The following is a 15,213-nucleotide window of genomic DNA, read 5'->3' as shown; positions in this document are numbered from 1 at the left end:
AGTAGTACTTAGTAGGCCTACCAATAGAGTTATCCTGCGTGGCGATAGTGTGTCAATAATTAATTGTAAGCTGGTAGCATGTCAATAATATTGTACTAGCTTGAGCTGGATTCTCACACAACAGTAACAGTGAACAGTGAAAATATAATTTCCATGAGTTCTAATGGGATTATTCATACTCACTCGGCTAGGCTGGATGAGAACGGTACAACTAAAACTCGTGAGGATTATAATTATTATTATCACTGTTGGGTGGGAACTGGGAATCTAGCTTCATTGTCGAGTAAGAAAGAGTTTTTAATACATATCGAAAATTGGTGGAAAATATTTTACTCAAATAATCAGATTAGGCTTTAGAATGAGAAATTGATCTAAAAAATAGTTTACATGTGATCATTTTATTAGTACAATCGTTTATTGCATATACATTCAACATCATACACGCATAAAAATCTGAATGTATTATCCACAAATTTTAAAATATCGAGAATCACCTCTAAATAGAGCTCAGTAGATCTATATTTATTGTGATTTGATTATATTTACTGAAAAAAATATCAAACCATTTTCTTCGCTGAATATGCTAATGTCTTTGAGACTTTTGACAAAGAGAACCACTATGTCTATGTTTAATCAGTAAAAGTAGATAGTCATACAATTCAAACTTGGAACAGCAGAATTAGTATTAGAATTAGTCATTTATTGTACATGATCTGAGAATATTCTTCATATACAGAGCATTCATTCTTGAGCAAGTAATGACATACATTCTATCCTAAAACATCAGAATCGCCTACATATTAGCAAATTACAATTATACAAGAAACTATAAACACACACAAATGTAACGATGTAAAGTTATGTAGCAGAGCGTTCTTCAATGTACCATGTGGTTTATTGTAATAACATTATTTGAACAAACATTTATTAATTATAATATGCTAACGTACTGTACAGGAATATGAACAATACGATTATATTTAGAAACATATTAGAATGTCTTCAAGTCATTTTATGAAGCAAAAATGTGTTTATCAGTAGTTGCCGTAGTTACTCCCGCTCAACCAGTCTTCTTTGATTAGATCGGCAGCCTTTTCTCCAATCATAATAGTGGGAGCATTGGTATTCCCACTGACAATTGTTGGCATAATCGAAGCATCAGCCACCCTGAGATTTCCAATGTGAACAACACGTAGTCTGGGGTCGACTACGGCAGTGGGGTCACCCTCCGGTCCCATCTTACAGGTTCCGACCGGGTGGTAGATGGTCATTGACAGATGTCGGGCACAGCACTCCCAGTAGATGTCTGATGCGAATGGGTATTTATGGCACCCTGGTAATGGGATTCGATGGAGTCGAGAGTTGAACTGCTTGAACACCGATCCTTGACTCACCTGCGAACAAAATGTGATTGAGAAAAATATACCACGGAACTTGGAAGAACTCAATCCAAAAGAAGAAACGTCATGGTATAGGGTGTTAATGTTCAAATTTCACTATGCTATATTTTCTCTAAGGTATCATCCAGAAATGGGATAGCTCTGATGCCCAATTTCACCAAGGTCGATCAAGACATTTGAACGTGGTCAAATCGGGGACAGTTCACAACGCGTGCTTAATTTCTATGTCAACAGTGGCGTAGCGAATAGGGGGGGGGGTCCAGGTTACAACCCCTTCTCATGAATTACCATGAACCAATTCCTCTTGATAAAGACTATAGGGGGCCCAAAGTTTTTGGACAACCCCCCCATTTCAAAATCCTGGCTATGCTACTTTAAGACAATAGTTACTATTGATAATTCCAGTGCACGCGTGTGAAATGTACTCAGTTTGACAATCTTCAAATGTCTTGACCGAGATTGGTGAATGATTTTGGTTATATGACTGTCATGATTAAATTGCTTTGGATAACATTTTTGCTAGTAGTAAAAATGCTCTCATGAACTCTAAAGTTATTTGTCTTGTGCGGCCCACATCAATACAAGACTAATATGTGGGTAATTTGCTTGGATTGCTTTTTATCATGTGGATTGGTCTAAAAAACATCTCCTCTTGGGTTTTAGATACTGGAGGAAGGTAAATTAATAATTGAATACAACTCTATATCTATGAAAGGCTAAGCCCATACAGACTGAAATCACACCACAGCCCAAACTACTGAGCCTACAAACTTGAAATTTTGCACAATTGTTTATGATAGCCTCAAAACATCCACTAAGAAAGGATTTTCAGAAATTTGCCCCCCTGAGGGAGCTGGCCCCCCAAAAAATTTTGTACTTTTCAACCGCTCATTGCACAGCAAAGTAATGAGGAACTTTTTTGTTCAGCTACGAAAAAAAATTAGATCTATGCAGAAAAATTCCGAACTGGAGCAGAGAGGGGTCCAGGAGAGGGCATTTTTTGAAAATTTTCATGTAAAATCACACTACAGCTCAAACTAATTGGCCTACAGACTTAAAACTCTGCACAAATTTTCTTCAAGCATGCTAGACGTGCACTAAGAACGAGTTTTGAGATATTTTGCCTCTAAGGGTTTCAAAGGATGAAAAAGGATCCTATTTAGTAAGGTTATGAACATGGTAAGGTGAATGCCATATGGAACTGTGATAATTGACACATAATATTCTAACATATATTGTAATCATTGGAAAGCTTAAAATAATTTTATCAATCAGCTGATCGAATTTAATTTTCCATGAATCGAAAGCGCGAGCTTGCCACGTGTTTGTTCCATTGTTGTATGCTTGGCCAGTTCTGTTTGCGCCTTCCATCAGCTGTATATGGAGTCTCATACATTCCGATAAGAACAGAGCACAGAGATTTGTTTAGGAGTTTGTTGATAATTCTTTTTCCAAATTCAAATTCTATTGCAAACAAAAATCACATTGACAAATTTCTTAATAGACAACAAGATCACAAAAACAAGATGTCTAACATAAACCTACATTTATTTGTAGCACGGCCAGAGAAAGACAAACTTGAGTAGGTACTAGCCGTGAGTTCATTCAATATAACTCATATTTTTGTGTTAATATTTTGAGAACTAAAAGTACGAGTGGATGAGAGATGTGAGTAATTTCTTATATTTGATCTAAATGGTTATTCATATTGTAGTAGTCGGGGTCACTTCAATCAAAGTTATTTACTTTGTAGCTAATAAATTTCATACGTATTGATTGTCCATAATATATCCAGTGTCCATAATGTAAGTGATTAAAATTAATGGCTTACTGGTCCTTCATAGAATTTATACTATTCCTGGTGATTGAGCCTGTCTTTTTTCAGCGTTGACTATTAATAATAAAGCTTTATTTAGAACTAGCTTACCAGGCGAACTTCGTACCACCAAAAAGTCAATGTATCTCATGTCACACTTCACTTTATTTGGTGAATCATGAAATTTATCTGACAATCAATATTTTCATTTACATCTAAATATGGACTTCCTATGTGCTTAGTCATGCAGCATTCATTATTCCAAAAACATATTCTTCTCAATCAATTGGTAGTAATATCTAACAGTAAAGTGTTGAATTGAAAAAAAATAGATAGGATAAATCAATGTTTCAAAGATGAATTCAATGTTTTCATAGTTGTTGATTGTCAATAGATGGTCCAGGAAATATGCGATGTACGATGAATCACCAGGAATTACATATTATTCTTTCCATCTTCCATTTTAGGATGAAATATAAGCTAAGCTAAATTCAAAAAATTGTAAATTATTCTGCCATTAATAAATGCAATATAAACACCCCTCTTCCATGAGGTGAATAATTTTTTCCAACATTTTCCGGTTACTCAATGATAGGGGAGTGATAATAATTTGTATAGGTCTTCTAAGGAACCATTATCTACAGCTGGTACCAATCAACTACACTTGACACTACATGATCATCTTTCCGTTCTTCGGTAGCCGCTAGGCCAACAATTTCGAAAACATAGGTCTGTAAAATAGATTAATAAATAATCATTATTAGCCACCCTATTAAAATTTCTGGTCAGAAACCATCCCCAATATTCACACAACATATTCTCATAGTTTCATGCCCTTATGTCAGGTATTTTTCAAGTCATAGGGAACAAACACACAAACAGAAATTCATTTTTATATATATATAGAAGATAGAAGATTTCATTCGTCTCAAACAAAAGCCTCTCTGAATGGAGGTAGAATGATAAGGTTGACAACTTTCAGTTTTGTTGTTTTAACTTTTTTCAAATCACTTTCAAAAAGTTCATGTTGTGTTTGAGACACTTCTGGCGCTATCATAGTTTCACAACTATTCTGTTCCACACTCCTATCTCTTGCAGTCGTTAACCATATCTATAATAAAATAAAGAATTGGCTTATACACGTACGGGATAGGAAAATTATGTTTGACGCATCATCACGTCTGAACTACTGGACTAATTAACTTGAAATTTTGCATATAGGCTAGATTCTTAATTAACCAAGGATGATTATAGGCCTATTTTGAATTCTTAAAAATTTCATTACGTCATGTTTTCAGATTATCAAGTTTGAAAATAGTTCCTTGCAAAGCACGGGTTCCTGCTAGTAAGTGATATTCTGTAATTCCAATTAAGATTGAAAATGAAGTGGAATGAAAATGAATTGATTAAAAATTTAATTCCAACTTAGATTCAAATGAAGCAAATAATGGAATAAATCACAAATTTAATGAATCTCTAAATAATTATTAAATCGAAATTAATTGATTAATAACAATGAGAATAATCCTATATCCATCCTCGGTCAATTTAGAATATTTACGTAAAATTGCAAGTTAATCAGTTCATTAGTTCATAAGTGATAATGCGTCAATCATGTATTTCCTATACCGTACATGTCAATCCCTATATTTATATCAGCCAATCCCTACCTTTATAATATCATAGATTTTTTCCTCCACTTGAAGGATGAATCTTATTCAGAATGAAAATAAAAAGGGAAGTCAAAGCCCTTTGATGTTTTCTTAATCTATCAATAAGCTCCCAAAAGTAAATCTAATTGAATAATAAGACATGAAGTAGAAAGACTTGAAAACTAGCAGCAAAAATTTAAGATTTCTATCTTTTTTATTGAAAAAGAGTTGTGCATTGAGTTGAGGCATTGTTGACTATTGACATGGGTTAACAGTTTTGTATTCCATTCGACCGGCGTTGAAGAAGGTGCATTGTTCTCCCTTGACCATTATTATTCGATAATATTTTATTTTTTAAAGAATTTTATTATTCAATATTGATCTCTCATATTTATTACATTTTATTGTCATTTCTTGGTTCATTCTTTTGTTATCTCTGAATATTTTGTATTGTATTGTTTGCTAAGTGGTAGAGAGGACATTATTGTCCAAACTTCGGCACGTCAAAAAAAAATAAACAAGTCATTATATTATATTATATTCTATTCATACCCCCACTCGTGACAAGCAGTGATAACGTCACGACGTACAAAATTTACGTGTGTGTGTAGGAGCCATGATCCACTCCCATTTGACCGCAAGGAGGAGTTGGTGTATGTCTGTTTGGATTTCAGACACAATTTCACCTTAAATGGGATCCAAATCATTGACCGCTAAGTAGCAAAGGTCACCAAATTCAGTCGGTAGAAATTGATACAGTCCAAGTAAAATAGTCAAAATAATCTTACCCTCAATCCGATCTTGATCCCTTCAACAAGAGTCGCCACATCCCTGGGATCCTCGAAATAATTCGGATTTATAACCGGGTAATGGAAAGGGTTCTTCGATCGCAGTCTGACATATCCTCGTGAATAAGGTCTCAACAGCAAGGGCATTATAGTCCATGTATCTCTGTTGGTGATTGGTCGAAATACACGATCGTAGATGCGATCAGTGATACCTAGAATTTTTCGAACTCTAGCGCCAGCATCTGAATTGATAGATGCCGGTGCCATGTGGAATTGGATGTCAGGCCAGTCGATTGATCGATTCGCGAACTTTGTACTGACAAATCCAACTCCTTCCACACCTCCCAATGTTGTCATTGGACCTTTCTCATTCATTATGTATTCCATGGTTACTGGCACCGCCTGTAATATAAAATATAGCACAAATAAATAGAAATACAGTATAAATAATAGAAATACACAATATAAATAGAAATCTCAGTACCCTTTTTGAATTATTTTATCACATCATGTAGTCTTAAACAGAAAAGAGACAAAATATAGCACATATATCATATCTTGCTTATCGGAAGGAGATACGAAACATTAAGCAGTTTTCGATTGTGTGAGTATAAATATCATCTCAGTGTATCTTATTTTATATTTAATACATCCAAATTCCAGCTATTAATAAATATAGAATTCAGTGCATGAATATAATTGATATATATGTAATATTGGATTGATTTGTTTTGTACACCTCTAAAACTATAATCCTATTATATTAAGGGAGCAATTTCTGTATATCTGTATATATTTTTATATTTGCTGGTTATTTATATTTATTTATGGTTATTTATGTCCAATGGATCTCAAAAACGGCTCTAACGATTTTCATGAAATTTGGAACATAGTAGGTTTATGATATAAAAATTCGATTGCACTAGGTCTCATCCCTGGGAAAACTCGCTGGAGGACATGAAAAGGATAATTCATCCTTGGAAAACAGATGATAATTTCATCTTCTGTATGTCGATAACAAAAGATGCGTGTGCATGTGTGGGAGATCAGCTGTATAATCAATCAGCTTACCGTATCTCGCGAGAAATCTAGAAATTTTAATAGATTCGATCAAAATAATCTGATTTGTTGACATGAGATGGTATATCATAATATTCAATTCAATTCAAATATTTTTTTTCAACAAATGTACAGATACATTGAATAACGTCATATATAATAAAATAAAAAAACACACAAAACAGTCAATAAGAAATTCATCACCATCAAATATGTAAAAATTCTTCTAATGAATATAAGGACAATCCTATCAGATATTTTTTCAGCTTGGCTCTAGAAATTGTCAACTCCTCAATGGACTTTAAATTTCGGGGCAGCATGTTAAAATATTTATCTCCCATGGAAGTTGTCATTTTGAAAAATTCTAAATTATGTCTCTGTACGATTCTTCCGGATCTAGTATTATATCTATGTGAAATACTACTTCTCTTTTCCAAATCAGTGAATTTTTTAAAGTACATTATGACATCAAAAACATATTGCCCATAGACTGTCAATATGCCTAGCTGAAAAATTTGTTTCATCGAGTCCCTCCTTTTAATGTTCATGATAATTCTCAGTGCTCTTTTCTGCTGAACTAATATTTTGTCCAAGTTTTTTTTTCGATGTGCAGCCATAGATACACAGGCCGTAAGCTATATTGGAATGAACCAATGCGTAGTAAATCGCTTTCAGAGCATTCAGCCCACACACATTGGTCATACGCCTAAGAGTAAACAGGCCTGGTGATATTTTCTTCAGCACATGATTGACATGCTTGTTCCAAGACAAATGGTCATCAATCACCAAACCTAGGAATTTTGTGCTAGTTAAATGCTCTAAAATGTTATCATCTAATATAATGTTTGGACTTGAAACACCTCTGCACTGCCTAGTTGAGAAAGGGACTACAACTGACTTATTGGGATTTAGGAGGAGATTTCGGCTGTTTAGAAATTTATTGATTGCTATTAGACCCTGTGCTGATGATTTCTCCACATCCTGTACTGTATTACCCGTAAAAATAATGTTGGCATCGTCCGCATAGAGACAAAAAGATGCCTGTCCTCGGATCACCTCAGGTAACCCCTTAATGTAACATAGAAACAGTAAAGGGCCTAATATGGAACCTTGCGGGACGCCGTAATGGAGACTTTTGAGCTCAGAGCGATACTTCATTTTATAGTTAATTGAAGGGGTTACATCAATCCTCTCCAATTCCACATACTGTTCTCTTCCCTTCAAGTAGGATGAGAACCAGGACAGCTTTTTCCCCAGCACTCCCATGCCCTTGAGTGACTCTAATAAAGCATCATGATCGACACTGTCAAATGCACGTGTCAAATCCAGAAAAGTACCCAATTACCTTATCGCCCCTATCCACCGCATAGTATCATAATATTTCTCATTCACTACCTATTGGTAAACCTCTATCCAATTACGTTCCTGTAAATCTCTTATAAGAATTTTCAAATTGCAATCATCAAACTTACGGCTAAGTTTTCTTAATTTTTTATTTTTTGGTCTGTTGATATTCCTAATTTCAAATAGCTTAGCGTCATGATCAGAAATGTGAGTAATAATACCAGTCACCTTTACATTATTATCATCGATATTGGTTATACAATTATTGTCTATTGTAGTTTCAGAGGTTTCAATAATTCTTGTGGCAAAATCAATCTTATTAAACATTCAATCTTAATCTTATATTGAACATTTTCAGCACGTTATTCAACTTATGATAAGTAGTATTTTTTTCCAAAACATTGATATTTAAATTACCTACCATTACAACATTTTTAAACTTCCTGCATAATATTTCTAGTAAAATTTCCAACTTATCTAAGAAAGGATCTAAAAAGCAGTGCTGTGGCGTCCTATACAAGCATGCCAAAACAAAGGAGAAATTATTATCAATAGAAAATTCTGAAACACAGCACTCAAATTCTTTTTCCTTAGCGATTAAGTTTATTGCTGGTAGATTTACGCTTTTACTTTTTAAATCTCTCTCTTTATTCACACGAATCATGACTCCACCCCCTACATTATTACATCTACAATATTTAGGAATAATCTTATAATTGGGTATATTCAACAATGCTGATTCACCTTCTGACATCTTATGTTCAGACATAGCTAGAATATCCGGTCTTGTCTCTTCCAAATTAATTCTCAACAGATCTAACCGTGATGGCAAATGCTGGACATTTTGATGCATGACTGCAATTTTTCCGTTCTGAAATGTATTAAACTTGTTTTGTTTAGGTACGGTAAATTTCGGATTACCACCCACAATGGGAGTAGAAGAGTAAGCTAAGTTAACAATTTTATTATTCTGTGTCACTTTCGCATTGCCCATAGTTGGTGAGGGTGGGGAATCTAGACTAAAAACCTACTGATATCTGCTTCGTAATCATTAATCGACAATGCAGTATCCCGATTACAATTTGTCAGGAGAGAACAATCCAGAACACTTGAATGGGTCTTCTTTATCAATGTATCAGCTGAGCTCACTGGCAAAGGAGGATCTATTGGATTCAGCGCAGTAGGTATTGATCCAATAGGCTCAGGACTGCAGGGTACGGGAGAATTTGACGGAGGGGGTGTAACAGGGAAGGATTCAATGAGTTGAATCAGAGGAGATACCGGCACATCACAGTTTTTAAATACCTGCACTTTTGAGGGAACCTGTTTTACAACGGCAACTGGAGAATAATAGTTTACAACACCATTCATCACATTCTGCTTAATGAATATTGTCAATTGTTTTGAGAGAAGTCTTCTCCCTTGTCTATTGAGATGAAGGCCGTGTCTCGTGAGATGAGCTCTCTGGAGGAAGACGTTGATATCCAAGTAGTGGAGCTTAGCTACGCCATCATAGTTGTGCACCATACGAGAGATGCAGGAGTTGAAATGCTGTATGTCATCATTCCGAGTAGGGGCATCATAACGGCACGGAACACCAACACAACGATGTTGGTAATGATATCGAGGCCGAGTAGAGCATCCATCCCTTGTAAAAGAGTCAGTTGATATGGCTCATACAAATGAGTATCGTTAGTGCCCGCTTAAATGACCTGCTTTCGTGGCAGGTCGAGATAAGGAAGCTCCTGAGAAATACAGGTTACAAACAAGGTAACTGGGATTGGAAGGATGATAATACTAATAACATCTCAGAAGGCCAGAGAGAAAAAAACAAACTAGTAAAGAACTTTCCGGATTGAAATTCGACGGGATTAAAAGTATTGAAACGCAGTATGAAAGAAAGACAAACAGCCGACAAACGCTTACTTCCGAATTCAAAGTTTGGCGGCACGAAAGACTGACAGCTAACTGACCAGATGCTCTCGATTTAGCGTCAGCGGTCGCCCTGGCAACGAAACCCGTGCTAACAGAACAGCTGATTGAGAGCCAAGCGACAGATAAGCCGCACGTGCCGGCCTCACCCGGCGTTATCTCGGTTTTCGCACAATGGAATCACAAACCCAATCTCACTATTCTACCCCAACACTCCGTGTAAACAAAAGCAGGCGAAAACCAGCGACAAAAATGGAGTCTAATCAAGCAACAGTTCCAGTGCAAATCGCTCTCCAAATCCAACATTGACAAACTCACTAGCACACGTCTGTAAATATTGGATACAATTAGCAGGTACTAATCAGCTGGGTAAAACCTATCTGGATAGGGGCATGGAATGGTCAAGAGAGAACAATACCCCTCCTTCAACACTGGTGGAATGGGAAACAATAACTGTCAACCCATGTCAATGCTCAACCAATATTCAACAATAGATCTCTAAATGCTCCCATCCAGATTGGCTTAGCAGCATAAAATATATTTTCAAAACCTACTTCAAAATCCACCACTCTGGTCCACAACTTACAACTAGACATAATATGTATCGTTTGAAAAATATTAATTAGCACAAGGGAATTAGTTCCTTGATAATATTATAATAGGCTCAAAATTGTGTTCCATAATGATGGATTTCAACTATTTTTCTAAATTTAATAAGAATGACTTAAAAATACTGTTTTGAAACAATATGTACATCTCTGATAACCTGATACGAGTTATAAAATCGTTGCAGGGTTTGGTTTTTATCACACGACGAGCATAATATCCTTTGGTTCACAATTCGATTGTACATAAATAAAAACTGGTATATGCCTTCATGGTTTAGATCTTTGTCCCATCTCGATAAGCTCTGCCGGAACTCCATGTTTCACCCAAAGCTACAGAGTTTAGACTGTCTAAATTGTTGGAAATTATAACTTTGATGGACCTGTACAGAACATGGAAATGGGAATCCCCGTGTGAAAGTCTAAGTGTAGAATAACGTCACTAAACTTAACAGTATGGGGGCATACGCTTCATTGCACAAGGCTCGAAAATGTACTAAATATACCTGCCAAAGGGTCTCGCAGTTGTATTGTTCTAGCTTGACCGTCCCATGCCCCCATTAAGAAAAGGTTTTACCCAATCAGCTTAATAATTACACTCAGTGTGCTTAATCACTGTACTCTCTAATTAATTAATTGAAAAATAAGAAAATTTAGAGACTGAAGTACACTTGAAACAAACAGGGTAGTCCAGTGCTACCAACCCATCAATATTTAAAGTTATTCATTATTTTACAGTTCTAAGTGATTAGTGAGTGTTATTTTGTTATTCAATTTGGTTTGTAGACAATCAAAATTAGAACTTTTATGTTTTCAAATATTTGGACTGAAAATTTGACCTGAATTAAAGTGTATGGAACATAATCTACTTTTTGGAATATGTATAGTGTATTAATCTAAATTCGGGGAAGAAACAGTTTTGGGCTGTGCCTGTTAGTCCTTCCTCAATCATTTTGAAGAATTGTGTTCTGTTTATCAATAAATAAATAACGAGCGAAGCTCGGTGCCTCGATATTAATTATTAGATAAGACTAATAGTTAATGAAAGATAAAGTGCTGTGGATAAATTTGAAGAGCCTCCTACACTAACCTATCCACTTTATTGAATTAATTGGATTGATGAATTAGTGAAATACAATAAAACCTACAGTAGTAATATAACTTGAATATTTTATCCTGTCGAGAACTGATATATTTCATATTATTATTAAACTTGAAATGGCACCTGAAGAAAAACTTAACAGGGTTTAGCAGGACTCAATATTGTATTTTTGTTTCCAATGAATTGATGTCAGGCGATCAGTGATTGACGTGGCTTACATTAAAAAATGTGATAATTTTCATTATTAAACGAAAATCTAATCTGAATATCTCATTTCTTTCTATGCTTACTGTGAGATAGGTCTATACCACATCATTTCAAAATTGGATTAACATTATTTTCATCTATTTTTCATGCTGGGTTGCATCGAGTAAGCATGCAACATTGTGCTTTATACCTTACCTGCCATTTAAAAACTAAATTGAATCATCTTAATTCATATCAATTTTTTTTGTTTGCACCAAACCCATTCTAAATCTGTTGATTGGAACTGCAATTGCAACATTTATAATACATCTGAACACGACTTATTTATGATATAGCTGTCGTATTTATGGTAAATCTGAATGAACACGACTTGATATAGTCAAAACCACTAACTTGTCAAAAAATTTGGAATACTAGTTTCGGTTGTTACACCAACCTATCGATCTCTAGTAAACTGAAAGCTTAAACATTAAGGAGCAGAATATAATTATATAATAATATAATATATATAATTAACATATATACAATTATAAATACATTTATTATACAATTATATACAATTTGGAATACTAGTTTCGGTTGTTACACCAACTTATCGATCTCTAGTAAACTGAAAGCTTAAACATTAAGTAGCAGAATATAATTATATTATGTATATATATATATATATAATTATTATATTATGGGCGAAGCCCTACGATTGGTCATTAGCTGTTGAACAATAAAGGTTTATCTCAACTGTTGTCATTGGCGGAAACTAGCCGATTCTCATGACCATATTTGCAGGGCCGCCCCGAGGTTAATAGGCGCCCGGGGCGAGATTTTGATATGCGCCCCCACCCCCACAATATAGCATGGTAAGGTAGTATAAGTAAAGCCACATTGCTCTTCCAGCAGGAAAACTTCCATTATGGGCTGCATCGTTTCCTTGATAATAATGTTATACAGTAGATATTGTAAGCAGTGTTTAGCAAGCTGATTCCTCAATAGTTGTCACAGGAACTTCGTCCAGTCAATATAGACATAAAAAAGGGGGTGTGCTTGCAATTTATATTGTAGTTCTGATTTTAAATATGTTATTTGGATACATGAGAGAAGTCCAGAGCAAATTTCTTCATGCAAAATTTCCTTGTGCTAGGGCCTAATTTCCCTGGGCCCAAAAACCTCGTATTTTCAATTCATTTTCCAATTTTCAGCTATTTCTACTAAATCCAGTATTCGGACAGAAAAGTTGCTTTTGTCTTTGTTTCAGATTATAAAATTATGAATAAAATGAGATCATTCGGAACTCTCTATCTCCAATAATTACTGAGTTATAATTTTCCAAAAATGAGTAAAATTGAAAACAAAAACCAATTCCAATGAATTTTGGTTTTTGATCAACCAAATCTTTCGATTGTACAATCTTACAATTCAGATGTACAATTCAAAGTCCCTCTGGGCGTATTTTTGTGCTCTTCCATCTATAAGATCAGGTAGAGCGCTCTATCTCATACATTTCCAGGTACACCTGATAACAATGCTCCTTGTATTATGAACAACACCTAATTTTCAGCTTCAAAAATCATCACCAACTACATTGTCTGCACATTGATATTTCGCACAATGACATAAGTTCATGAGATTATGTTCAATGAGAATTACCCGTTAGATGCATTTCATTTCAGCATTTCCTAGTGCTGAGTGCTAGTGCCAAGAGGCGCGCATAAGGACACCTCAAGGATCAAAATTTCAAACACTTATCTCATCGCACTACACTTCATTCTTCTCGGTTCGAAAAGGCGGTCCAAAATCATGCATCATAAGTAAAATTCGGTCGAAAAGTGGAAAATTTACTGTTGAGTGTATTCCAAAACACAAAAATGGCCAATTTCTGGTAGTTGGTGATGGATGAAGCTGAAAATGAGGTGTTTTTCACAATACAAGGAGCATTGTTGTCAGGTGTACCTGGAAATCTATATGAGATAGAGCCCTCTACATGATCTTAGAAAGTAGAGCACAAAAATACGCCCAGAGGGACTTTGAATTATACATCTAACTAAATGGTAACTATCGGAAGATATTGTTGTTCAAAGACTAAAACTCATCAGAATTGATTTATCTCTTCAAATTTTACTCATTATTGAAAAAATCATAACTCAGTACTCATTGAAGATAAAGAGTTCTGAATGATCTCATTATATTCAGAATTTTATAATCCAAATCTAAAACAAAGGCGAGAGCAAATTTTACCATCCGATTACTGCATTTGGCAGAAATAGCTAAAAACTGGAAAATGAACTGAAAATACGAGGTTTTTGTGCCACTCTGTACCTAGCACAAGGAAGTTTTGCATGAAGAAAATGGTTCTGGACATCTGTCACGTACGGTATCCAAATAATATATTAAAAATTAGAACTACAATATAAATTTCAAGCACCAATGTAGCCTATATAGTGGCTGGACTATATCTCCCTTCTTGAAAAGAGATTTGACTGCAGCCACTTTCCAAACTTCTGGGATGCTCAATTATTGTCTCCAGCACATATTTATCAAATGGAGGAAGCGAAGTTTGAAGAAGAGTTCTCCATGCTTGAACAGTTCCATATTTAAACCATCCGGCTCAGCTTGTCTTATCTTATACTCTTTTCTAACCTTGTATTCTGCAGTCTAAAACCTATTTAATTTTAAATTTCCGTTGATATTCCTAAATTGAAAATTTTCAATTTATTTTAGATTGAAAAATTTTCAATATATATTTTAAATGGAAAAATTTTCAATATTTATGAATATCAACGGAAATTTTAGATTTAATAGGTTTTAGCCTGCTAAATACAAGGTTAGGAAAGAGTATAGGATAAGAAGTTTTATCACCCAGCTTGGGACATAGAAGCGACCAATGACGACTTGCAGGTTGCAGGAGCAATGGGCGCTCACAGGCTCACTCAATGACTAGAAAAATATACGTCTAAGCTATGCGTAGAGTCACTGTATTCAACAATGTTTAGTCAGTGAACGTCAAATTCTTATTATTTATGCCACAATTCACACTACACATATAAGTGATGAGTTATACATAGAAATGGATTGATAAAAAAAATGGTTCAAGACTTTTAACGTGAAGGTGAGATAAAGAAAGGTACTTGAACCGATAATGTCGGGGCGGTAATCATTATACGACCCGATCATAATCTTTGATGGAAAATTGTATTTCTTACACAAAAATATACTATTGTTGTTTGAATGCAACATTTGTAATTTATCTATTAGGGTGTAGTGTCCATCTCTATGATCGCATTTATAATTTCTACAGGATACATTTTATCAGG

The 15,213-nt window shown here is 34.9% G+C and overlaps 1 protein-coding gene across 2 annotated transcripts in view; it reads right to left on the bottom strand.

Annotated features, from left to right (window-relative positions):
- Positions 1 to 379: 379 nt before the first annotated feature.
- Positions 380 to 15,213, bottom strand: part of LOC111045250 (glucose dehydrogenase [FAD, quinone]) — a 107,412-nt gene continuing 92,578 nt past the window's right edge. For both annotated transcript variants that reach the window (XM_039442688.1, XM_022330611.2), the window contains 2 exons: positions 5,657 to 6,058; positions 380 to 1,394 (listed from right to left, as the gene is read on the bottom strand). In XM_039442688.1, coding sequence (XP_039298622.1) covers positions 1,035 to 1,394; positions 5,657 to 6,058 — 762 coding nt within the window. In that variant the 3' untranslated portion in view covers positions 380 to 1,034. The remainder of the gene's footprint in view (positions 1,395 to 5,656; positions 6,059 to 15,213) is intronic.

This window comes from Nilaparvata lugens, chromosome X (assembly GCF_014356525.2).
Source record: "Nilaparvata lugens isolate BPH chromosome X, ASM1435652v1, whole genome shotgun sequence".
NCBI lineage: Eukaryota > Metazoa > Arthropoda > Insecta > Hemiptera > Delphacidae > Nilaparvata > Nilaparvata lugens.
This window is presented reverse-complemented; position numbering and strand designations above follow the sequence as displayed.